Source organism: Danio rerio, chromosome 4, assembly GCF_049306965.1.
Source record: "Danio rerio strain Tuebingen ecotype United States chromosome 4, GRCz12tu, whole genome shotgun sequence".
Taxonomy (NCBI): domain Eukaryota; kingdom Metazoa; phylum Chordata; class Actinopteri; order Cypriniformes; family Danionidae; genus Danio; species Danio rerio.
In genome coordinates this window covers 49326936-49353128 of record NC_133179.1, presented here as the reverse complement: position 1 = coordinate 49353128, position 26193 = coordinate 49326936, and the positions used below count along the sequence as shown (strand labels likewise).

The window sequence follows — 26193 nt, the reverse complement described above, 5'->3', positions numbered from 1 at the left end:
AATGAACAAATGAATTTCAATCTGATTCAATACACACACATTTGTATTGATATGAATAAAATCACACCTTGCAGATGTGTTGTTTCTTCTTATGCAATCCACTAAAGAGACTCCACATCCAGTAACACTTTAGGGCTGTTTACACTGCTTTTAAACCAAGTAAAGACACATTTTACATCTGTAATCTGAAAGCAGTGTTAGCACTGCATTTTACTTAGGGTTATGAAGACCTGCAATGGAGCAGTGTTAGCACCACAATACAAGGTTAACACTACAAATACGATGCTAAGTTTGTTCAGTGTGAAACAGGAATGTTTGCTTGTTGCTTCTGGACACTTGGGCAACAGAAACAGCAAATCAGAAACTGATCAGCTAGGCTCATGATCTGTCAGAAACGGAAAGCGTGCATCATGAAAACAGCAGTCAGTGAGAGAAAATACATGTTCAAAGATGGAAACTGTGTAAACTGGAGTAATCGGGAGATGTTAGATGACATGATTTGCTCCTTGTTTTCATTTATTTGTACTTTAGTATTTGTTTTCTTGAAACTAATGACCTACACAGTGACATTTTATATAGCTGACGACATGAGGAGAGTTAATTTAGTTTATTAGCATTATGATTGTGTAATGATTACTCTTACACCTCACGTTTTTTAAAGCATCATGCACATGAGTGAAACTTTGTTTAGATTCAGTGTCAAGTTAAAAGAACCTCTATATACAGTACAGCTCATCAGTGTCAGCTCCAAAGCAGCAAACCAGGAATTACTTAGAGGTGGGAAAAGTGTTGAAAGTTTCTGCTCACCAGCGCTCAAAGGCTGTGTCTGGACTTTTAGATGCTGTGTCAAATCAAAGAACCTCTACACACAGCACCAGTCATCTGAGTCAGCTCCAAAGCAGAAGAGCAAGAAGAACTTAGAGCAAGTGTTGAAAGTTTCTGTTTAAAGGAGCTAAGAGGCTGTGTCTGGACACCATTGGGCTTTCTGCTGCACTTTATTAAATTCTGCATTATGAGTGATTAAACCATAAGATTGCCTGCTGTTCATCCAATCAGCAACGTGACAACCGAAATATGCAAATAAGAGTGTTAAACAGAGGTTTAGGATGTACAGTTAATGAATCATCTGTTAATGAATACTCTTGATTATTTGTTAACTACAGGTATGAGCAGTGTGAAACATAATTACTGATAAACCATAATTTCTGTTATCCTGGGTTTAGTATCACTCAGGGTCAGTACCGCAGCTCCCTATACGCAGAGTACGCAGGTTGCATAGGGCACCTACTCCAGAAGTGGGGCACCATCTCCGTTGCTTAAAAAAAATATATATATTAATACTTATTAAGGGTTGCGGCGGGAAGGACTTCTGCTGCGTAAAACATATGCTGGATAAGTTGGCGGTTCATTCAGCTGTGGCGACTCCAGTTTAATAAAGGGACCAAAAAGAAAATGATTAAATTAAAAAATAAATATTTTTTTAGTAATATTAACATAAACTGATATAATATTTTAAAAAAAACAATGTGGTGTTGTTTTAAAATATGTTGTTAAATTTCATTTTATGACAAACGCAAAAAAAGTGACAATTTTTTTCTTTGTACACGTGGCGCAGTCCACTTATCTTTGAGGCTGTAAGCAGCATTGAATTATAAATGACGCAAGTTGCAGCTCAATGACAGGTAAAAGACAACAGCAGTCTGGAGCCGAGAAGAGGACAAAAGTACAAGATGAATCAGGTGCATCACTTTCAGGTAACATATGTATTTATGAATCTGGAAAACATTACATTTTGTTTAAAATTTGTAAGTAAATTAGTTAGACTAACGTTTAAACTTCTCCTCTACTGCACAAATCTGCCTTATTTGTTGTTGTTTACGTTCAGTTTCCTGCTTTGCTGCTATGCATTGTGCTTTAAACTATGACAGAACATGTTTAATGACTTTTCGCGTTTGCCCATTTTCCCCATATTGCTGATAATTACACAAACTCGAATATGTTTATTAACTTGTGCAATACTTTACAATTCTGTTTGTAGACCACTTACATACACAAGCACTGCACAATTATTTCACTGTATGTATTATATATATATATATATATATATATATATATATATATATATATATATATATATATATATATATATATATATTTATATCATATTATATTATATTATATAATTATATATATTTTTTGCAGTTATCATTGTTTATTGTTTTGTCTATTTCTACATTTCTTATAGCTGCTGTTCTTTCTAAGAGCTGCCAAGTTAACTAAATTTTGTTGCATTACTGCAATGACAATAAAGTCTCTTTAATCTAAACATCAATGGATTGGTGAGTTTTAAATAGGCCGTTTTATTTTTTGGTACATTACAATATGAAATGACAAAACTGACTCATTCTGTGGTTTCTGAAAGATCAATAATATTAATTGAGTCAAATTACTGTAAGTCACATACCAGAAACCATTTTTTTGTTGCATGAATTCATTTCTTTCAAAATGTTAACAAAATTTTTGTTTAAAAGTAAACTCATTAATTCTTAAAAAATGCAAATGTCTTTGATTTATATTGAAAGCAAGTCAGTTTGTAAGTCAGGTCAGTTTTTGTCACCTTAGATTATAGTGCAAGTTAAATCTGCATTTTAATTGTAGTTACTCATTATGAAAAGTGGTTGACTAACCCATTATCATAATGATATTTCAAGAGTTTTTTCCTTTAAATGACCAATTTCTTCTGTATTGTACATGGCAGTCAATGCTGAAATTTTTTACAATTGAAGATGAGGTAGTATGAACAGCACTGCTCTAAAGGCAACAGCAGCTGCACAGGTACAGATACAGTATGCAGCACTGAGGACAACCCATCTCTACAGGTACAGAGATTGTTTTTTTTCTTTTTTATTTCTTTTGTAAATGTTTGAAAGTGGGAGTGTTTCAGAAGAACACTTGTCAGTGTTTATTTCGATGTAAACTATTATTTTATAATGTAAATATTTTAACATTTAAGTATAATTTTGAGTGTTTGTATGCATATTTATATATATAATTAAATAAATACATGTTTAAATAAATATGTTTGTATGTTTTTGTTCCTCTGTGACGGCATCACAGTAAGTTTTCGCATACAGCACCCTTTTGGCCAGCAGTGGCCCTGCCCAGGGTTAACATTTGTATGTATGAAAAGCCCTAATATGTAGCTTTTTGCAGTTACTGTTGAGTGAAGAATCATTTACCTCAGTGTCTCCAGTTTACAGTGTTGACTCTTCAGTCCATCAGAGAGAAGCTTCACTCCTGAATCCTGCAGGTCATTGTTACTCAGGTCCAGCTCTCTCAGCAAACAGTTTGAGGATTGTAGAGCTGAAGACAAACTCTCACAACACCGAACATTGAGATTACAGCCCTGTAGCCTGTGTAGAGGACAAAAACAATATTGATGTGTTCATCTGGTGTGTTTAATAGTTTGAAGCACATATGACTGTAGTGACTGATATAACTTCACTAATAAGTGAGCACATCTAGCGATTTTAGCTTTAAATATAATTTATGTCCATAAAACACAATTAAATAGCTTCCTTTAGATGTTTCAATAGCCAAACTCTTTATTTCAATTTCTTTCCAACTGCTTACACACATTTTCAAAACAGCATCTCCTTTTCAAAACACACAATTCTCAAAACTGCACACAAAAAATACAGCAGGCATCACATCTCCTTTAAAATGTAACACTGCATTTAAAATGCCATAAACACACAAGCATTTGCATCAAACGGCGAACACTTCTTTTATAATATAACACTTTCGGATATAGCATGTCAACACTGTTGTTCTAAAGCTCTTTGCTCTTTCATAGGCTTATACAGTTCAATACAGAGTTCTGCTGTGTAAATAATCTGCTGAGAGGGGGAAAAGGTAAATTGTAAACACCAATCACATGTAGAAACATAAAATATTTATTAGGCCAAACATTATTGGTGTAAGGGCAAAGCAGTGGCGCAGTGGGTAGTGCTGTCGCCTCACAGCAAGAAGGTCTCTAGTTTGAGCCTTGGCTCAGTTGGCGTTTCTGTGTGGAGTTTGCATGTTATCCCTGCCACAGTCCAAACACATGTGGTACAGGTGAATTGGGTAGCCTGAATTGTCTGTAGTGCATGAGTGTGTGTGTGTGTGGATGTTTCCCAGAGATGGATTGTGGCCGGAAGGGCATCCGCTGCGTAAAAACTTGCTGGATAAGGGACTAATAAAGGGACTAAGCCAACAAGAAAATGAATGAATAACATACCGTTACTGTATGTAAAAATGATTTAAAAAACACGTAAAGTTAAAGTATGATCTTTAGAATACAGTAAAGAACACAATTGTGTGAGGGGGGTCTTGGAAGGAAAAGCATCCTTTGCCTAAATAAGTGTCATGCTATAGGGTTGGCCATCATACACTTTACAGCGGCAGGCAGAGAACAATTTCTTTTCTAGAGAAATTTAGGATTTAGATAAGGTGAGTATGAGAGTATTTGAGAAGTTTTTCTTTTTTTTTTTTTGACCAAAACAGCCTGGTGTCCCATAACCTTTGACCTATTTATAGGCCTATAGTACAGTGGTTGGTTAGTAATTAGTGTAGAAATTAGTGTTTTCACAATTGAGCTGTGTGTCAAACCGTGGTGATAAGTGTAGCATTTTGCTTGGTTGTGTATGGAAAAGGAAAACAAGTTCCTTCTTGTTAGATGACATATATATGTCACACCTGTTGCAGTGCCCTAGTTTGGACACTTGAGGGCACTTGTTTGTTTTGTAGTTTCACTTCATTTCCGATAATCCTTTGTATCACTGATTGTGTTATGTTACAGCTGTTTCATGTTTGTTAATTTAGTCCTGTCTTTATAAACCCTCTTGTTCTCTGTTTTAGTTGCCTTAGGATTTTGTTAGCTCCTCACGTTTGGTATGTTTGTCTGGTCATCTAGTTTTTTTATTTTGATAATTCTTGATTTCTTTTTTGTGTTTGTTTTCGTTAGTACTCTTTAGCACTCCTACCCTGTTTTTGCATTTACTCGTTTTTGGATTTTTGCCTGTTCTCTTGTTTGGACTAAATTTGCATCCTTTGTTATAATAAACTGCTGCACTTGGATTTTTGCATTTTGTGATCATTCCCTATTTCGTGACATAATCCTAAGGCCATTCAAATCCAGCAGCAGAATTTTTTTGGTTTTGCTGTTTTTTGGGAGGATGAGTTTTCAGGTTCTTTCACCTGCAACTGAGAAGGAGCGAGTGTTTTGTCTCCAGGCATTAGTGGCTGAACGCCAACAGGGTTTGGAGGTAGGAGCCTTTGCACAGTCATTTTAGACCTTGTCAGTGGGACTGAGACTGTCTGACTATGAACTTAGTAACATCTTTAATCAATGTCTGGATCATCCTTTATCTACGAAGGAGATGGAGGATCTGAAGATTGTTTAATTTTGGGATTTTGTTATGCACCTTAAAAGTAATAGTTTTGAGCTTGATTCATTTCCCAAAATTGGCATCACCCCCGGATCTCCACCTCAAACAACCATCATTCCTGAATGTGTTATTGAGGCTGTAGAATGTTTTGACACTCTCTCTAATATTCTGGCCAGTGTCAAGTCTCTGCTTAAATCGATGGATCCTTTAGGATCTCAGCCTGCAGTGATCACTAGTCCAGAGAATTTGATTGAGTTCACTGTTTCTCCAGGACCTCTTTCAATGATGGCTGATGACATGGAGGCTCTCCTTAAGAGACCTGCTAGTCATGAATCATTCAGTAAGATAGCCATTACTCCAGACTTTTTGCTCAGGATTGTCACAACCTTACAGCCTTTGCCCAAAGTGATCAGCAGTTCAGAGATTTTGTTTAGTATTCCTGCTCATTTAAAGATTCAGCCTGACATGACTGTCAGTTCAGTATCTGCTCCAGAAATCACCTTTGAGTCCTCATCCTCCATTGCTTTTGAACTGTTTTCTATTTTTTCTGATTCTTTTTCAAGACTCATTGAACCTTACTTTTCTAAGATTGTTGAGGCTTCATTTTTAAGTTTCTTTGAGCCTTCGTCCTCAAGTGCCGGTGAGCCTTCGTCCTCAAGCGCGGGTGAGCCCTCGTCCTCAAGCGCGGGTGAGCCCTCGTCCTCAAGCGCCGGTGAGCCCTCGTCCTCAAGCGCCGGTGAGCCCTCGTCCTCAAGCGCCGGTGAGCCCTCGTCCTCAAGCGCCGGTGAGCCCTATTACTATTTACTTGAGTAATTATTTCATCAGATACTTTTTTACGTTTACTCGAGTAACTTTTAGGATTGTTACTTTTACTTGAGTAAAAATTTCCGAAAGTACTTTTACTTTTACTTGAGTAAAACTTTGGATACTCTACCCACCTCTGACTGTAAGTTGTTAAAAATATATACTTTAAAAAGATGTTTTATTTATTATTATTTTAACAAACAAACAACAGTCATTTTCTGTAGCATCTTTAAAAACTAGCTTTTTGTAGCCGGCAGCTAGCTCTCTGCAACTCTCACATGGTCACCCACTGCAGCTAAGCAGGGTTGCACCCGGTCCGTACCTGGAGACCACATGGGAAAGCTAGGTTGTTGCTGGAAGTGGTGTTAGAGAGGCCAGCAGGGGGTGCCCAACCTGCAGTTTTTGTGGGTCTTAATGCCCCATTGAGCGCTCAGTGAGCAACGTCTTTCGGTTGAGACGTTAAATTGAGGTCCTGAGGTTAAAAATCCCAATTTGAAAAAGAGGTTTAACCCTGGCATCCTGGCCAAATTTGCCCACTGGCCTCTGTCCATCATGGCCTCCAAACCCTCCCCATGTCATAATTGGCTTCATCACCTCCTCTCCACCTATCAGCTGGAGCAAAATGGCTGCTGTCGCGTCATCCAGATGGATGCTGCACACTGGTGGTGGATGAGATCCCCCCTATGTGTAAAGTGCTTAGAGTGCCTAGAAAAGCACTATGTAAATGTAATGAATTGTTATTATTCTTAAAAGTTGTGGAAATGTTTATGTGGAAAAAAATTAACATATTTATTGTTGTTTGCTGTTTGTATGTTCTTGTTTCTAAAGATTCCTCCATGCCAGTGATAAGGACTGCTTCCCTGTAATCTTGCCTGCAGCTTCTCAGCCTCATCCAACCATGTCTACAGTTTCAGTGCTCTCTAGTACAGCAGTTTCAACACTCTCAAATCATGTAGCTTCAACGCCTGCCATGGCTGCTAACCCTAAGTACCTTTCCAAGATGTCTGCCTCCCCACTTAAAAAGATGGCTACCATAACCCCAGCTGTTAGGGTACTGTGATCCAGCTGTTGAGGACCACGAGCCACATTCCTATACTTTTACAGATGCCAATTGTGAATGCAACATTTAAGGACACCCAGGCAATCTAAGGGTGTTTGAAACCTCCACAAAGTTGGGCTTCTGCTACACCTGCATCATCATGGAGAGTTTTACCAGCTTCACTATAGCTCTGTGCGCCAGCTGTTTATCCTGATCCACAGGATCTGCCCTGGTTTACTGTCCAGTAGTCCCTACCTTGTCTTTGACCTCCTCCCTATCTCTCACCCATCACTCTTGTCCACTGTAGTATCTCCAGCTTGCTGAACTCACTCTTGTTTTGAGTTTTCCTCTGAGGATCATCTGGAATCTGCTCCTAGAAGTGAGCTATGTCATGGTCCTGGTTGGCCTGTCCTTGTACTGTTGTGTGTTTGTGTGTGTGTGTGTGTGTGTGTGCTCTGTTTGCCACCCTAGTTTTTCCTCATGTTACCCCTGTTAGTTGGCCCAGTTACTCTCCACCCCTTGTTAAATTACAATGTAAAGAAGGGACTAAGTTAAAGGATAGTTGTGAGTAAGTTATTGACCTTTATAGTAGACACTACAACATAAGTGAACGCAGGGCCGGAGTGGGACTCCTTTTCAGCCCTGGAGTTTCAAGCCTTGGACCGGCCCATCTCAGTTCACGACTGACTATTAAAATAAGGTCATTTCCAATTCAGTTTCTAAGGACACTTTCACGTCATTTTTCAAGAAAACAGCTGCTTTAGAACTTCAAATTTCCAACAACCCTAACAGTATTATATGTCTTAACAATAAAAAAAAAGAAAAAAAAAATAATAATAATTTTTCAGATGAGGTTCGAACACGGGTAGGCCGTGTCATATTTTAACGTGCTGACCACTGGACCACAGTGGCGCTGTTGATAATATGTGGCTGGAATGAATTGTACAATGAACAAATATGGCACTATGACCTGCAAGACTTTTACTGATGGCTTAATCTTTTTCTCTCCTTTTTAAATTTCTGATCAAGTTATGTCAGATTTATTAATGTAATGAATCATCTGATTTTCATTGAGCAGGTGTATTATTAATCAAAATTAATTATTCGAATTCACTAAGGTGCCGCTGTTTAGAGTCGAATGATGATAGTTACATCATTAATAATTTGCAGGCTGCATTTTGTTTACGGGGCTGCGAGAAAAAATATAAAAAAGAGCGGAGCTGCGGCAAAATAATGAATAAAAAGAGTGAGGCTATGGTCAAATAAATAAATAAATGAAAAAAAGTGCAACTGCTGAGAATGCAAGCAGCTAGGGACACCGCCCCTCGTGGCAAAAAAACGGACCGGCCCACCGGGAATTCTCCCAGTTCACCCGATTAGCCAATCCGGGCCTGAGTGAACTAAAAGGCAACAACAAATTTTATCCCTTAACAGGGACATAGATCATTGTTACCTGATAATTATCAGCATAAAGATGGATCAAAATAGACAAAATGGAGAAAACAACATCAGTGTGATCATTCTACTCTTACCAGAAAGGACTTTAAAGGTGCTGTATCATATTATTATAGTATTATAGCTAACTGTATTACTGTATTATAGCTAACGTTTATGCAATTTCCACACAAAAGAAACAATACAACACATAAAAATTCCCAAGTCAGCTATAAAATGATCCTCCATGACAGAGGATAACAACAGATGCTGAGCAGACCTGAGTTTCTTACATTCATCTACTAAATTTCATAGAAGTGTTAAGAAAACTGTACTCTTCAAATAAGCTTTCGCTTTATCAATAACATCAGCTACTGCTAATAGATAATGTAGTTTAATGGTTTATTTGTTTTTAAAGAGATAGTTAATGCAAACACTTACTTTCCCTCAAGTGGTGCCAAAGCTTTATGACTTTCTTTATTCTGATAAACACAAACTATTTTTTAAACATGAAAACCATTAGCCATTGACCTCCATAGTTGGAAAAACAAATGTTATGTTAGTCAAAGGTTACAGGTTTCCAGCTTTCTTCAAATCATCTTCTTTTATGTTCAACTGGAGAAAGAAACTTTTAGAAAGGTTTATAACAGCTTGAGGGTGAGTAAATGAGTCAATTTACATTGTTGGGTAAACTATCACTTAAACAACCACTGCCAATACATTAATCTGAATGTAATTAAAACACTAAAATATTAAATAATAAACAATCAATCACAGTATTTTGAAGTGCCGACAATATCAATATTGTGCATGTTCAATATCATTATTATTGTATTATTTAATATCAGCAAACATCTATTTAGATGAAAGAAGGACTTTGACTTACAGAGCTCTTTTGGAGGTTTTGATGACTGCTGACAGTCTGATGAGACACTCGTCTGATCTCTGGAATTTCTGAAGCTCAAACTCCTCCAGCTCCTCCTCTGAGGTCAACAACACAAAGGCCACAGCAGACCACTGGGCAGGTGAAAGGTCAGCAGATGACAGACTTCCACTACTGAGGTGAGACTGAATCTCTTTCAGCAGAGTTTGGTCGTTCAGTTCATTCAGACAGTAGAACAGATTGATGGATCTCTCTGGAGACAGATTTCCTTCAAGTTTCTGCTTGATGTACGCAATTATTTCCTCTTTGCTCTGGTCTCTGTCATTCTGCTGTGTCAACAGGCCTCGTAAGAGTTGTCGATTTGACTGGAGTGACAGACCGAGAAGGAAGCGAAGGTAAAGGTCCAGATGTCCATTCTCACTTTCCAGAGCCTTGTCTACTGCAGTCTTCAGCAAATCTGTCATGACTTTATTTTTACTTTTCTGTCTAAAAATAGATAGATGTTTCTTGTCACTGTCTAGAAACAGATGTTGATAAAGGGCTGCAATGAACTCCTGAATGCTCAAGTGAAGAAAGCAGTACATGGTACCAAGAATGATTCCTGTCTCCTCCCAAAAGATCTGGGTACACATGCCTGAGTACACCGATGCCTTATAGACGTCAATGCCACAGTCTTTCAGATCACTGTCATAGAAGATCACATTGTTTCTTTCCAGCTGCTGGAAGGCCAGTTTTCCCAGTGAAAGGATGAGGTTTGGATCCCAGGAAACATCTGCTGTGTTTTCTCCATCATACTTTCTTCTGCTATGCTGGATCTGAAAGCGGAGAAAATGTGTGTACATCTGTGTCAAAGTCTTGGGAGATTCATGCAGTGTTTCAGAATTATCCCTGTGTTTCAGTTCAGTATTTCTGTTCTCCTTGAGAATGTTCAGGAGAACATTGGCTGAAATCCAGCAGAAGACTGGGATGTGGCACATAATAAAGAGACTCTTTGACTGTTTAATGTGATCAATGATTTCTCTGGCCTGATTCTGATCTGTGAGTCTCTTTCTGAAGTACTCCTCCTTTTGGGCATCATTGAATCCTCGTATCTCTGTCAGCCGGTCGATACAGTCAGCAGGAATCTTATTGGCAGCTGCTGGTCTGCTGGTGATCCATATGAGAGCAGAAGGAAGCAGATTTCCCTTGATGAGTTTCGTCAGGAGAACATCAAGAGAGACTGCTGAAGATACATCACGACACGTCTCATTACCAGCAAAGTTCAGAGGAAGACGACATTCATCCAATCCATCAAGGATGAACAGCACTTTGAATCGTGTGCTTCTTGTAAGGTTCAGTCCTTTAGTCTGTGGGAAAAACTGAGTTATGAGGTCTTTTAAACTTTGGTTTTCTTTCTCCATTAAGTTCATCTCTCTGAATGGAAGAGGAAATATGAAGCTGATGTCTTGATTTTCTTTTCCTTCAGCCCAATCCAGAACAAACTTTTGTACAGAGACTGATTTCCCGATGCCAGCAACTCCTGTTGTCAGGACAGTTCTGATCTGCTCGTCTTGTTCAGCTGCTTCAAACAAATGTTTGCATTCAACCTGTATCTCTAGTGACTGATGACGTCTGGAAGCAGCTTCAATCTGTCTGATCTCATGTTCAGTGTTGACCTGTTCACTCGCACCCTGAGTGATATAGAGATCTGTGTAGATGTTATTCAGAAGTGTGGAGTCTCCTTGCTGTGCAATTCCTTCAAACACATTTTGATATTTCTTCTTCAGGCCACATTTAAGCTGATTAATGAAGAACAGCTCACCTAAACACAGGAAAAAAGAAACAGATAGTTATAGTCTAGACTTTCCAGCTATATTTGTAAGTGACAGTCTGACAGATGGCCATGAGTCTTACCCTCGAGAGTATCAGCTGCTTCATCTTGCTTCATCTCTCTCAGGAAGAAGAGTGTGAGATCAAGAGCTGCTTCTGTAATTATGCTTCTGTTTTCATTAAAGTGCTTTACAAAGTCTTGTCTGTTTTCTTCTTGTAAGATTTTCTTAAACTTTTCCAGTTCATTCTTTAGATATCTGATAATTTTGCTCTCAAGATTCTATGGTTGCAGAAAATAATTTTTATTCACACACAGTTGTACATAAACAAACTACTCAATAATTCAAAATACATTGTAATACATCATACTATGAGTCTGTTAAATGCATGATTCTGATTAGCTGATAAACATTCAAAGGTTATTTTTTAGATAAATACACAGCTAAAGTAGATCCAGGCAGGATTTAAGCACATTACACTTCTGCATCACTACACTGATTCATTCAGATTCTTCACAGCTACAACAATTAAAAAATCACATCAAAACAAAACAAAAGATTTTGGATAAGATGTTTAAGAAACTAAGAATTAGTTTGAGGACAAAAACCTGACAAATGTCTGAAATACATCTGAACAGTGGCTTTAACTGTGGAAACCATAGTCTAATAAACATCTAAATCAGGGGTGACCAAACTCCCAGGCAGGTGTGTTAAAGGAAGTTGGGTCTAAACTTTGCAGGATACAGGCCCTATAGGACAGAGAGGACACCCCTGATAAAAACAAAGACAGCTTGGCTAAAAACAAAGATAAATTTGGGAGTCCAGTGAAAATCTAATAGGCACCTAAGATTACCCCAAATCTAGAGTAGTCATCAAATACACATGAATTAATGAAAACTTAGGACTTATATTTAGTGACTTTTCAGACCGCTTTAGCGACAATTTTCAAAAAAGTGACTAGCACCAAATCTAGCTACTTTTTTGATGTTACTGGAGACTCCAATGTGTAACTGAAAACTGCACCGTACTGCTTTTCTCAATGAGCAGCAGGTGATGCTTCAACAGCACCCCTTGTCAAAGCACTCACAGGAGCAGGCCCAGTCCACACAACACAGTCTCTTCCAGCTGCAGCCTGAGCAAATCACCCTTCAAGTATACCGACTGTCAATGATTTAGTGACTTTATTACAAACAGTGACTTCTGGACCAAAGTCCCACAAAAGTGAGGTATTTCCCTGGTAGGGTCAGACCTCTGCTTCAGCTTTGTTTTGAATTTAAACAATTTAATTTTGATATTGTTTACAATCACAGAGGTTTAATGGCACCGATGTCTGAACTTGTTTGTCATGGCTGAGAGATTACTGTTATTACACTGTACTGTATCTACACTAAGGTAGTGTAATTAAATTACAGTATATTTCATTAAACTGATACACGCTGTATTTAATTAAAGCGTAGTGCAAATATAAATACCACTGACACAATAAAGAGGTTCTTTTAGGTAAAGAAAGAGTCAGGGTTATCGTTAGATTTTTTTTACTGTCTCAAACTCAAAGCAAATATCTGTATCTTGGTTTCTCAGTGTCTCACTGCATTTAAGACAAATGGAAAACTTTTCTTGTAAAACAGGTAGACACAGGTAAATGTTATTTGAACTTGATCTACTTTCTTACTTGGCTGCAGATGTCAGTGGACCTTGCCCCCCTCACCACAACTACTTTATATGAAGTTCACAATGTAGTCTAATCATCCTGGCTTTTAAATTATTATCAAATGTGTATAATGAGTAATGAGAAAAATCCTATAATGTACGATAATTTCAGAATTTTATGGTATTTAAAATTAATTTCATTGTAATCTTATGGCTTCAATACTTATTGATCTAGCTGCATCTTTTCTCTACTGTCTCTGAGGAGAACGTGGAGTTAGATACATTTCCTATCTCATGTAACATCTTTTCAGCCAATCAACGTGGAGAATGGCTCTCTCACAACTTAAAGGCGCAGTAGGTGATCTGCCAGAATGCTAGCATTAGCACAATAGCTTAGAAATGTTACAACCCTCTGCTGCTGTCCAAAGCCACGTATCCTTGAAGGTGCAGTAGCTAATCTTCCACAATGCTAACATCTTAGCATCAATTTCTGAATCACAGTCCCTCCCCTGCCGTCCAGAGGCACGCCTCCTGAAACAGTTGACAGCAAAAAAACCCTCTCTCATGTGTTAGAAGCGACTAACGTTAGTGCTTGACTTGTCCGGCGGCATGCAGGAATTGCACATTACTAAGCCAAACTGACATGCTATTTCAGAGCAAATATTTAGAGTTGCATGGTAAACAATTTAGGGAGAGACTAGGTGGAGTAGCGGTATTTACTTGTGTTTTGTTGTAAAACTAATTAAAATCTTGTCAGGTTTTTTGTGTTTTCTCTGTCTCCCTCTTGTGTATTGTCAATTGTATGCAGTTTCACCTGTTATCAATTCTCTTGTTTCCCCGTCCCCATTGCTCTCACCTGTTCTCCCTGATTATTTGGCTATTTAGACTCCCCTTCTCCCTCATTCTGTGCTTGTTAATTGTTTCTGTGTCCAAGAGCAACGTGTGTTACCGGTTCTCTCTGTTCAAGAAATCTATGCATTTTGTTCTTCATCTCGTCTAGTCCTGTATTGCCTCTCTTTCCACTTGTTATCCGATCATCTATGCTCTGGCTCACTTCTGCTCTGCCCACAGTCCATGCTCGAGTGAGGTCTCATCATCTTCTCGGCTCCCTGAGGTCTGTTCCTACATTACAACTGTTTAACCAAGAGGGTCTTTTCGTTTGACCAGTACTTCATCGCCCAGAGGAGGGTCGATTTCTGACTGCCTGTGTTCTCTATGAAATTATTGAATGACTTTTTTCCTACTGCCAATGAGAGCAGAGTTTTTGATTTACTTCTGTTAAATAAATCTCCTTGAACTTCTCCCTTGCGCTTGGGTCTCCTTTATATCCTGACAGAATTAACAAGTCAGTTCATGGACCCAGCGAGGGAGTCTCCAATCCTCTCTGCGGTCGAACATTAAGGAGCGATGTTGGGCAGACATGCCGAAGAACTCAGCGCTGCGAGACACACTGTTGAAAGCCTGGCCGCTCAGAAAGCTGACCTCTCCAAACAAGTTCACACACTACGTCACGATCCGGGTTTCCCACAGCCGGCCCGCTTTCTGTCGGAGCCGAGGGTCAATAATCTGTCCAGTTATGCGGGTGAGCCAACACAGTGTCGTGCTTTTCTCACCCAATGTGAGGTTGTGTTTTCCCTGCAGCCCTATACGTATGCTGAGGATCGATCCCGTGTCGCATGCATTATCTCTCTCCTGTCGGGCAGAGTGAGGGACTGGGGAACCTCTTTGTGGGAAGCAGAGTCGGAGATTTGTACTCACTTTGACACCTTTAAAGAAGAGATGCTAAAGGTCTTTGATCGTTTGGTCAATGTTCGTGAAGCATCACGCTTTCTCTCCACTCTCCCCCAGGGCCACCGCCCCGTCACCGATTATGCGATTGAGTTTCGCACCCACTCCACTACCTTTCTGCCCGCTTCCTGGACTGGATGGGCTTAGCGCTGTGTTAAAGGATGAACTCTATGCTCACGATCTTCCCGCCGACTTGGACTCCCTGATTGAACTCTCTATCCGGATGGACAAGCGTTTGGCGCTGCGTAGACGCGCTCGCTCTCTACACACTTACGTCAGAGGGATTTCTCCAGCGCAGGACTCTAAACCCTCGAGAGGCGCGTATCCTCCCCCGTTCCCATGGAGGAGGGAGGGGTTCACTTGTCTCCCTCCGAGAGACAACGTTGCATTCATTCGGGATTGTGTCTGTACTGCGAAGATTCTGGACATTGTTGCTCCGTGTGCCCAGTAAAAGCCAACACTCACCAGTGAATTGGGACCTCATGGCGAGCGCTTCTACACAGTCCCCTAACACCTGTACTACAACTTTGTTACCTGTCACACTTTGCCGAGAGGGGTCCTCTGTTTCCTGCTCTGCGCTGCTGGATTCCGGCGCTGAGGAGAGTTTCATTGATGAGTCTTTTGCTGCTAAACATAAAGTACCACTCCAGCCACTTAGGGACACGCCCACTGTGTATGCGCTTGATGGCAGTGTCTTATCTAAAGTGCTTCATTCCACCACCTTGGTGAGTTTACATGTTTCTGGCAACCATCAAGAGACTTTAACCTTTTTTGTTTTTTGTTCTCCCTCAACACCCATAGATTTGGGCCATTCTTGGCTAGTTAAACATAATCCTCAAATAGACTGGATTAAGGGATCTATTGTCTTATGGAGTCTGTCTTGTCATACAAATTGTCTTGTATCTGCTGTGTCTCCAGTCTCCTTTTCCTCTGTGTTACAGGAGGAATCTGCGAGCGGTCTTCAGTAAGTCCCGGGCCGGGGCACTTTCTCCTCACAGACCATATGACTGCAGTATTGATCTACTTCCAGGTACCACTCCCCCTCGGGGGCGTCTCTTCGCCTTATCCGCACCAGAGAGGGAGGCGCTCATTAAATATTTATCTGAGTCTTTAGCCGCTGGTACTATAGTTCCGTCATCCTCTCCAGCCAGTGCTGGTTGCTTTTTTGTCAAAAAGAAAGATGGCTCTTTACGCCCATGCATTGACTACCATGGGCTTAACGAGATCACTATTAAGAATAAGTACCCATTACCGCTTATGTCGACTGCCTTTGATATCCTTCAAGAGGCTCGCATTTTCATCAAATTAGACTTGCGCAATGCTTATCACCTTGTGCGAATTAAGGCTGGAGATGAGTGGAAATCTGCGTTTAATACACCCTTCGGCCACTTTGAATACCAGGTCCTTCCCTTTGGGCTGGTAAACGCTCCCGCTGTATTTCAGGCACTCATTAACGACGTACTATGTGATATGCTCTATCGTTTTGTCTTCGTCTATTTAGATGACATCCTCATTTTTTTCACCAGATTTACCTACTCACATCCAGCATGTACGCCGTGTGCTCTAACGTCTGTTCGAGAACCGTCTTTTTTGTCAAGACAGAGAAATGCGATTTTCATACTAGCTCTGTACCATTTCTCAGGTATATTAACTCGGCTAAGGGCGTTAGTATGGACCCCGCCAAGCTTCGCGGCGTTACCGAATGGCCCATTCCTGAGTCTCGCGTCGCTCTCCAGTGTTTCTTGGGATTTTCTAACTTTTATCGTTGCTTTATCCGTAACTTTAGCCAGATTGCTGCTCCTCTCATGGCACTAACATCGGCTAAATCTTGTTATGAATGGTCAGATTCTGCATAACAAGCGTTCGACCGTCTCAAAAGGATGTTCGCATCCGCTCCTATTCTTATCACCCCTGATCCCGAAAGACAAATCATAGTTGAGGTTGACGCTTCAAATGTGGGTGTAGGCCGTACTTTCCCAACGCTCCGCGGAAGATAACAAGGTTCACCCGTGCGATTTCTTTTCGCATCGTTTCACTCCAGCTGAACGTAACTATGATGTCGATAACCGAAAATTTCTCCCCATCTGTCTCGCTCTCGGTGCATGGCGTCTCTGGCTTAAGGGTGCCTCTATCTTGTTTATCGTATGAATGGACCACGGCAACCTTGAATATATTCGATCTGTCAAAAGGCTTAACGCACGTCAAGCTCTTTAGGCACTGTTTTTCAATCTATTTAATTTCGCGATTTCTTATCGCCCGGGTACCAAGAATATCAAACCTGACGCACTCTCCCATCAATTTTCGGTGTTAGAGAATAAACCTTCCCCCGAACCTGTCCTACCTGTTGATAAGGTATTAGGGGCCGTGTCCTGGGGTATCGAGAACTCTGTTAAAAGAGCGCTCACTCGCACCCAAGCTCCCAGTAACTGTCCTTCTGGTAAACTCTTCGTTGCCAGACCTTTACGCGCAGCTTTCCTCCGTTGGGGACACACTTCCAAATTAACGGCACATCCTGGCATTAGGAGGACGTTAGCCATTATCTGTTAACATTTCTGGTGACCCGCTATGATTCAGGACGTTCAACGCTTTGTCAAATCATCCCACGTTTGCGCACAGAACAATTCCAGTAATTCCGCACCTGCCGGATTATTGCGACCTCTTCCCGTCCCATCTCGTCCCTGGTCACATATCGCGCTTGACTTCATAACGGGGCTTCCCCCGTCTAAAGGCAATACCGTTATTCTTACTGTAGTTGATCCCTTTTCTAAAGCGGCCCACTTTATCCCGTTGCCCAAACTTCCATCCGCCCGTGAAACAGCGCAAGCTATCATTAACAACGTTTTCAGAATTCACGGGCTACCTGTTGACATCCTATCCGACCGCGGTTCACATTTCACATCACAATTCTGGAGAGAGTTTTGCAAACAGCTTGGGGCCTCTGTTAGTCTATCTTCAGGTTATCATCATCAGACTAATGGTCAGACTGAACGAGCTAACCAAGATCTAGGCCGATTACTTCGATGTCCTACCGTGCGTAACCCCTCTTCATGGTGTGAACAATTGCCATGGGCTGAGTACGCTCATAATTCATTACCAACCTCGTCTACCGGTTTATCACCATTTTCGTGTTGTCTCGGTTATCAACCGTCTCTTTTCCCTACTCAGGAATTAGAGACCGCTGTTCCTTCAGTTCAAGCGTTTATTCAATGCTGTAGACGCACTTGGGAAAGTACGGTGTCTGCACTTCGCCGCTCCGGTGAACGTATTCGACGCTCTGCCAATCGCCGCTGCACTCATGCTCCTCGTTACGTCTGTGGGCAAAAGGTTTGGCTTTCCACTCGTAACCTTCCTCTCAAATCCCCTTCTCGTAAATTGGTACCTCGCTTTATCGGTCCGTTCACTATCGATAAGATCATTAATCCAGCACCTATCCGACTTAAATTACCATCCTATTTGCAACGTTTCCACCCGGTCTTTCATGTATCTTGTATCAAACCTGTTTTCCACACTTCCTTTAGTTCCCCTCCCTCCCCTTCTCCCCCTATTGTCCATAGATAGTTCCTACATTACAACTGTTTAACCAAAAGGGTCTTTTCGTTTGACCAGACCTTAATTGCCCAGAGGAGGGTCGATTTCTGACTGCCTGTGTTTTCTATGATATTATTGAATGACTTTTTTCCTACTGCCAATGAGAGCAGAGTTTTTAATTTACTTCTGTTAAATAAATCCCCTTGAACTCCCTTGCGCTTGGGTCTCCTTTATGTCCTGACAAATCTACATTATTGATGCTGTAAAAGGACCTTATGAAACTAAAAATAGTCTTATCAATAGGAAGATTTTAGTGGCTGAACAACACTTCTGTGAAGATATAACCTATTTGTAACAACAACACCCAACGTTACGTCAGCTTTGCGTGAAGCTAAAATAGTATTAAAACAAAACATTAACTGTCTAAGATAAATCCCTCAGCCATGGTGTCATCCTTTCTCCAGCGTGCAAAGGTAACTCCAATATTGATTCAGGTTTTTAAAAAGTTTTGATTCAGCATTTTGCCGATCCTGCATGCGCCCGCACGTGCTCTCTTTCTCGTGAACGCGCAGCACGTCTATGCACAAACAGCGGTCGGCAGAGCTGCTTGCAAATGGCTGCGCAGTTGTTCAATACTGAATTTGCTAATAGACAGTTTGACCTACTTATCAGAATTATGAGAGATGTTGGCCCGACTCTATTTAATTTGATGAACATTTTTTAGTTTTGTGCTTAAAAATATAAAAATACATGTACATACATTTAGATCATTTACTTTAATCATTACTATTGGAATGTGAAGAGACTTTCAACCAGCACAACAACAAATGTTTCTGAAGACAGTCACCTACTGCACCTTTAAGTCATGAACAAGCGACTGTGCACTGATTAGATAATACTAGATCATGTCATTCACCACTTAGAAAACTCTGTGGAAACACGCACTTTATCAAACGTAGTTGTTGACAGGCCAGCGGGTACAGGAATTATATTTCCCCAAAACGGTCACAGGCTGTCACTGTTCAAAAATGAACAATTGTGTGAATATAAATCAAATGTTGTCGTTGTTTTAAACTGCATGACGTCATTGCCCTCCAGCGTGCAAAAGTAATTCCTATTTTGATTCAGGGTTTAGAAAAGTTTTGATTCTGCATTTTTGGCAGAAGTCCTTTCAGAAACAATCTTTCTTTTCATGCATTCAAGGCCAAGTTCAGGTTGATGCAGAGCTTGCAGGATGACGTTTCTCTGTCAGCGGTAGATCCGTGCTTCACGTTTATGCGCGAGTGATCTGTCTATGTATCTGTCTGCCTAAAGAGGCTGCGCAAAAATTCTAATTTAAATTTATTGACACACAGTTTGACATACCTGTCGTAATTGAGTTATTTGTTGATCCGACAATATTTAATTGAATGAACTTTTTTTTTTGCCTTCATCCAGAATATAAAAATACAAATAAATTAATTTAGATCATTTATTTTAATCAGTACTTTTGGACTGTGAAGTGACTTTAACAGCACAAAAAAAATAAAAATTCTGAAGACAATCACCTACTGGACCTTTACCATTCCTGATGCGCGTGGCTGTGCTTAGATCAGTAGTTTTTCAGGTTAAGGTTGATCTTTTAGAGTTTGCCTTAATGTTCTTGTTTTTCCATATTCAAATGTGTCATGTGAACACGTTTTTCTAAAATTAATCTTATCAAAACAAAGCATGCACACACCTCAGAGTGTGTTTAAAATTCGGGAGGGTGCACTGCTTTCAAGCCAACCAGCAGTATTTTGTGGACCTATCATGACCTATCTTGCGGATCTTGGATATAATTTGTACTGCAAAATGAATCACTCAACATCTGGCAACACGAAGGTAGGTATTTGATGACAGCGACTCAGATGTGGAGATTGAACCTTCACACTAAAGTACGCATAGTTTTTTACATTATTTTTTTTACGTATTGCGGTAATTTGCATGTTGTGTCAAAACGCTGTGTCTAGATAATAGTATACTCTCTGTTTGACTCGAATATAATAAATATCCTCCAAATACAATAATTTTAAGGCTCTGTTCTGATACTTTGACATTTCCAATCTGGCAACACTGGCTGACATTTCTTTTTAGCTTCCCGCCACCCTCCCAATTGCTCATTTTTCTTTAAAAGAGGATGTATACACAGCAAAATCATCTGATTAAAACTTTCTCAGCTTAGTGTTTTTGGTCCAACTCTAAACTGAGTTAAAGATAAGCTACAGTCACACTGGACTTTTCTCCCCATAGACTTCCACTCACACGCAGGCGAATGCGTCGGACCGGAAATGCAAGCTCGTGCAACAAGTTTCGCAGTTCCCAAAGCTTAGGGAACTCTAACCTGCAAAGATCAAAACATGACCTCTCTCGACAGAAATTTAAAATTTGGAGCAATCGCTCCCTTTTTAAAATGTCTAATTATCTCGTTTAATCCCGCCTCTTTATGACAGAATTTCGCAAGCTCAAACTCTAGTGTGATTGCAGCATTAAGTGGAGTGGTGAAAAGGGGCGGGATTAAACAAGATGATTAGACATTAAAAAAAGCAAGCAATTGTTCAATGATTTAAATTTCCATCCAGAGAGGTCATGTTTTGATCCTCGATTGGTCTTATGCAGTCAAGTGATGCGATTTCACAGGTCATAGTTCACCAAGATTGAACTTTGCACCGCAGCGACCTGCGAAACCTAAAGCATGACCCTGCGTTTCCGGTCTGACACAACTGCGTGAGTATGAATGGTTGTCTATGGGGAGAAAAGTCAAGGGTGACTGCAGCTTTACTCAGCCATAGAGGTAATGTTAATGAAACAATAAAGTGATTAATTAAGTGATGAATGAGCACTGACGACAAACACCTGCTGTGAATCACAGAAGAGAAACACAAAACTACAACTGACTTCCAACAGCAGCTTCACATATTAGTAACCTAACCTGTTTAGAAAACGTTCAGAATTTTTTTCTATCAGATGTCCACAAAAGTCCATATGAGACTTATTGAGAATAACATGTTTTAGTTATTTATGTTTTGTAATAAAACAGCAACAAAACAACTTTTTTTATATGTCACCATTGTGGAGAACTTTGGTTGGGCTCTTTGTATCGATTTCTAATGTTAGATTTTCTTTACTTGCTTTGGCAGGTATAAAGAAAAGAAATATGATTAAATGAGTAAGATTAGCTTTAAATAAGATTAAATAATCTTGTATTGATTTTTACTGTTGATAAGTTTAACTTTGCACTATTACATTTGAATGGTGGTTACCAATCAAGAGACAAAATGATGTGCTATAAGAGAACTCAGCTGTAGTTTTAATACATTTTAAAACTCATTGAACATTGATCACTTTAAAGACACAAACATCAATCAGCATATGTATTGCAACTGAGATTCCCTGAGAGTTTTTGGTGAGATAAAGTTCTCAAAAGTCTTGAGAAAATATATTATCTGTTTCATATAGTTATTTTAGTGACCTATATTTCAGTTGTTCCTACCTGGAAGATCCTCGGGAGATCCTTTGTAAAACCTTTGTGGCTTCTGTGAGTCTTGTCTCCTGAATATGGTAATTCATATTCAACACTGTTAACAAATAAAACTACTGTAATACATTTTGAGGCAAACACACACACACACACACACACACACACACACACACACACACACACACACACACACACACATTCATAGAAATGTTTGGTTTACTTTTAAGCTTGACATTTTCACAATGTACTTTATAAAATATATGTATTTAATATGTATTTAGATACATTTACATTATAGTTATAAACATTATCAAAACATTTTATTTTCCACAAGTGAGTAAATTATTACAGAATTTAAATGTATGTGAATGATCTTTTTATTGACATGAAAATATTAAAAAAGTACATTATTTACTAAAATTTACTCTGAATAAGGTGTCTGTAAATGTCTTAATGTATAACCAAATTCCTTGAGTCATTTGATTCAATCAAAAATTCGAACAACTGATTCATTCAGAAATGTCTCTCTTTACTGAATTGTTGATTCACAGTAATATATTCTAAACAGTCAAAATGGAATAGACAATAGGGATAATTTATAGTCAATTAGCAAGACCTCAAACTACTTAGTTCCTATGCTTTCTGGCTGCTGCTTTGGTCACTTTTGGTTGGCAGTGCATTCACTCTAGTGGTAGCATGAGACGGAGTCTACAACCCACAAGTGGCATTTAGGCGCTACCAGAAGACACCCCAGTACATCAGGAGATGTGGAGGAGGCTGTAGAAGGGGCAATAATCTTGCAGCAGGATTACTACCTCCACCTTTGTGCAAGAAGGAACCAGAGGAGCACCGTCAGAGCCCTGCAACCATGAGGGTGGTATGAGGGCCTGCTGTTGTTCACATATCATATGAAAAGCACTTTTCATAATACAGATGCTTTATACTCATAAATAATTGTGTATAAATGTTCATTACTAACCTTTCTAATCATAATTTGATTATGACTGCAGATCAATTATCTGTATTGTGTATCAACGATGTATTCATGTGTGAAATAGCCTACTGTAATGTCTGCAATTGTATAAAATAATTCAATAAATATATATGAACGCATACAGTCCCTTACAGTCTCCATATGTTACCAATTACAAAAAAAAAAAAAACGTAATTGAAACTGCAATTCATCAACTCACCTTTGGGGGCTGGCTCCAGGAAGTGCAGATGTTAAAAACAAGTTTACAGCCTGATACAAAATTAGATTTTGGTACATATAGCTAATATAACCCTTCATGACAGCTGTGAGGTGGGCAAGTTTTTTTTTTTATTATTCATCCATTTTATTTATATAAAGTTATATTAAGTCTGCATAATTAAGGGCGTGGCCACTTGAGTGACAGCTAGGCATGCTGTGTGCACCTAATTGTGCTTACAAACCATTCACATGGCCTTTATTTCCCTGGTGAGTGACATTATATACTTATATACTATATCTATGAATGTATTTGTTTTATTTAGGATAAATTGTGATTTATAACTTTCTTTAGACCTGTAATGCACTCCAGAATCTGACAGATCGATTAGCTGTAGGCTCTAGAACAGTCATATAAAACGTCATACAGTGTTATGCCTGGATTTCATCAATAGACTTGCATTCACTAACACAGACTATATTTGAAGTATTTGGTTAATGGGGGAAATTACGGGAGTGTTGGCAGGTATGGTTGCAAACTAATATTTTCTTATTAGATGATTTTGTTTTGTATAATCTTGCAAACACTTGTTTGTAGAGCAAGTAGTTTGACAGTTTTCTGCTCACCATGGCATTTTATCAGATGCTTTATTTAAAGTTACATACAGTAAGTACATGTTTTATGCAATTGTCCTTATCAGGAGTATGAATAAATACATTCAGAAGAATTCAAGTCTGAAAAATATATAACAGCGTCCTCATGTTTCTTTTTATCTGTGTGTTTAAAGTATTTTTTAAGTATAATAAAATTGTCCTGATGAATGCTGTAAAATAGTCCATGTGTGAGCATTAATGTAAAACACAAATTACCTTCGAGCAGATGATGGTGATTTCTCACTGAACTTTGGTGGTTCATCTTTTGACCAGTCACTCTTCAGAGACACAGAGCTGGATGATCCTGATCTCACACTGAACACACAAACACACCAGAGGAATAAACTGCAGGACAAACTTCAGCTTAATTTAACTCACCACAAACTAAATGTTGGCTGAAAGTCTGGCTGATCCAAAGAAAAATTGTTCACCACAGAAAAAAGTAAGAAAACCAAACATTAATTTGTATATACAGAAAATAATATAGTCTCCAAATCTGAGAGACAAAAATATTTCTAAAATTCTCTCACTGAACTTTACACCGTAAGTTTAACATATTTGTATTGATTTTATAAAAAGTTCTTGTTAATCTTTATTGTATCTCCTCTATAAGCACAAGCTTAAACTGTTCTCTGTTCAGATTTAATTCTGATGTTGTACAGGACTTTAAACACCACATTTATACATATTTAGCTCTTGTAAATATGACACCAGATCAAGTTGTTCGCAACCTAGAGCGATCTAAACACTTCCTGAAGTTGTAAACTGATGCTTTGTTCATTTTCTGATCAGGCCATAGCAACACAAATAAGTGCATTGTTGTTGGTCTTTGTTTTTCAGAGAAAGTGTTGAAATAATGGTGTAAAAACAGAGTCAATACCTGTATTTCTCTGAGAGAGAGTCCTTTACTCGCTCCTCTGCCATACTGCAGCTAAAACACCAATGCAGACATTAGCAGAGCTTTGAGGAAACAATCAGCCGCTGACCATCATCTGGAGATGACAATATACTGAGATGAAGAACAGCACACTTTATAGCAATCAATGCTCACTTCACTAACAACACCGCACTGAAACAGACCACATGATGAGGGAGACAAGAAACCAAGATTCAGTCGTTTCACACTATTCACAGCATTCCACATGCAGATGTAAATATACTCTACTGGAGATATATAGATAATTCTTATCATTAATGCAGTTGGTGTAACCCTGGATCCGACACCCCAACCATTTTTTGTTTACATTTAAAAAATAAAATATGATTTATGCATATTATATAGAGTTTCTAAATGTTCAAAGGTTCAAAGATCCAAGGTCCAATGTTGTAAGATAAAGAAAAAAACAACACTGCTCATAAATAAATTTAAGGGTTAAAGATTCATAGTCCACCATATAGAAGTACACTGCAGTGTGAGTGTGAGGCAGAAGCTCAGAGACTCAAACACAGCATTGGGTTTTCTCGTTAAAAGAACCAAAAAATCCTTTCATACCTTAAATACTAAACTTAGACAAACAATCATTTATTCAAGATAATAAAAGCTCCACAAAGCCCTTTGTCTGGTCTTATGTTAACCTAAAGACCAATGTCAATGACCAAAAAATGAATCCTTGACAAAGATCTTAAAGTCAAAACTCACATCAATGAAAAACAATTCTCATAATACAAGTGACAACTGTGACATTGAGACTGCTTGACCAATCACACTGAAATATTCAAAGTTATGCCCAACATGACTAGTTAGAAGTCATAAATTATTCAGATATAAAAACTATATAAAAACATGGAATCTTGAGCCACCTCTTAATGACCCAGGCCATATACAGTGCAGGGCAACGGGGGCCCAGTACAGGTCAAGGGTCATTTGAGCAGATGATTTCTGGAGTTCATTAGAAGGTTTGCTGTTTTGTTGCATGGCAGTTCTCATGATCTTATATCATAGAGAGATTTAACCACTCTTACAAGGATTTGACATTTTTTAATGTACTGAAAAACATCCGTTCAGTGTTTAAGGAACCCATCCACGAGTTTGAGTTTAACTATGTATTATTTAACTTAATCATGTAATCTTAGCTTCAGGATCAGACAGGCATTTAAATCACACTTACACATCTAAAATCCCTTCATCATCTCCACAAATAAGTGTAATGGTAGAGGTATTAAACTTACATGCAGAAGTACAGACGCTCTTGTGCAGCAGGAACGCAAGTGGCGCTGACAATATCTGCAGTTTCTCTGAAATACAAGTTGGTTAATGAATTATTTCAAGGAGGACATAAGGTTTATTGCTGGGTATAAAGTTCAACAGCTCACAATGCATAAACTGTCTTATCATATGAGCTGCGTGTTTGGCCTGATCAGTTACAGGCATTCAGATAAACCACAGCATCAAGCAGAGCTGTTACCCTTCGGCTGGGGAACTTTAATGCTATCAGTGGATTTATTTATTAATCCACGAATGGGGATTTTGTTTCAGAAAGCCAAT

The 26193-nt window shown here is 39.1% G+C and overlaps 1 protein-coding gene across 8 annotated transcripts in view; it reads right to left on the bottom strand.

Annotated features, from left to right (window-relative positions):
* Positions 1 to 25945, bottom strand: part of si:dkey-11n14.1 — a 42607-nt gene extending 16662 nt beyond the window's left edge. Inside the window, exons 1-9 of one of the 8 annotated variants that reach the window (XM_073947425.1) lie at positions 25878 to 25899; positions 24589 to 24700; positions 23925 to 24023; positions 22845 to 22936; positions 22585 to 22725; positions 21878 to 21962; positions 11486 to 11681; positions 9596 to 11393; positions 3240 to 3413 (exon numbers count right to left, since the gene is read on the bottom strand). In XM_073947425.1, the coding sequence (XP_073803526.1) occupies positions 3240 to 3413; positions 9596 to 11393; positions 11486 to 11519 (2006 nt within the window). In that variant the 5' untranslated portion in view covers positions 11520 to 11681; positions 21878 to 21962; positions 22585 to 22725; ... (2 more) ...; positions 24589 to 24700; positions 25878 to 25899. Of the gene's footprint in view, positions 1 to 3239; positions 3414 to 9584; positions 11394 to 11485; positions 11682 to 21877; positions 21963 to 22481; positions 22726 to 22844; positions 22937 to 23924; positions 24024 to 24588; positions 24701 to 25877 lie in introns of those variants that run through there. The other 7 variants (XM_073947423.1, XM_073947424.1, XM_068219827.2 and 4 more) reach the window with 7 other exon arrangements.
* Positions 25946 to 26193: the final 248 nt, after the last annotated feature.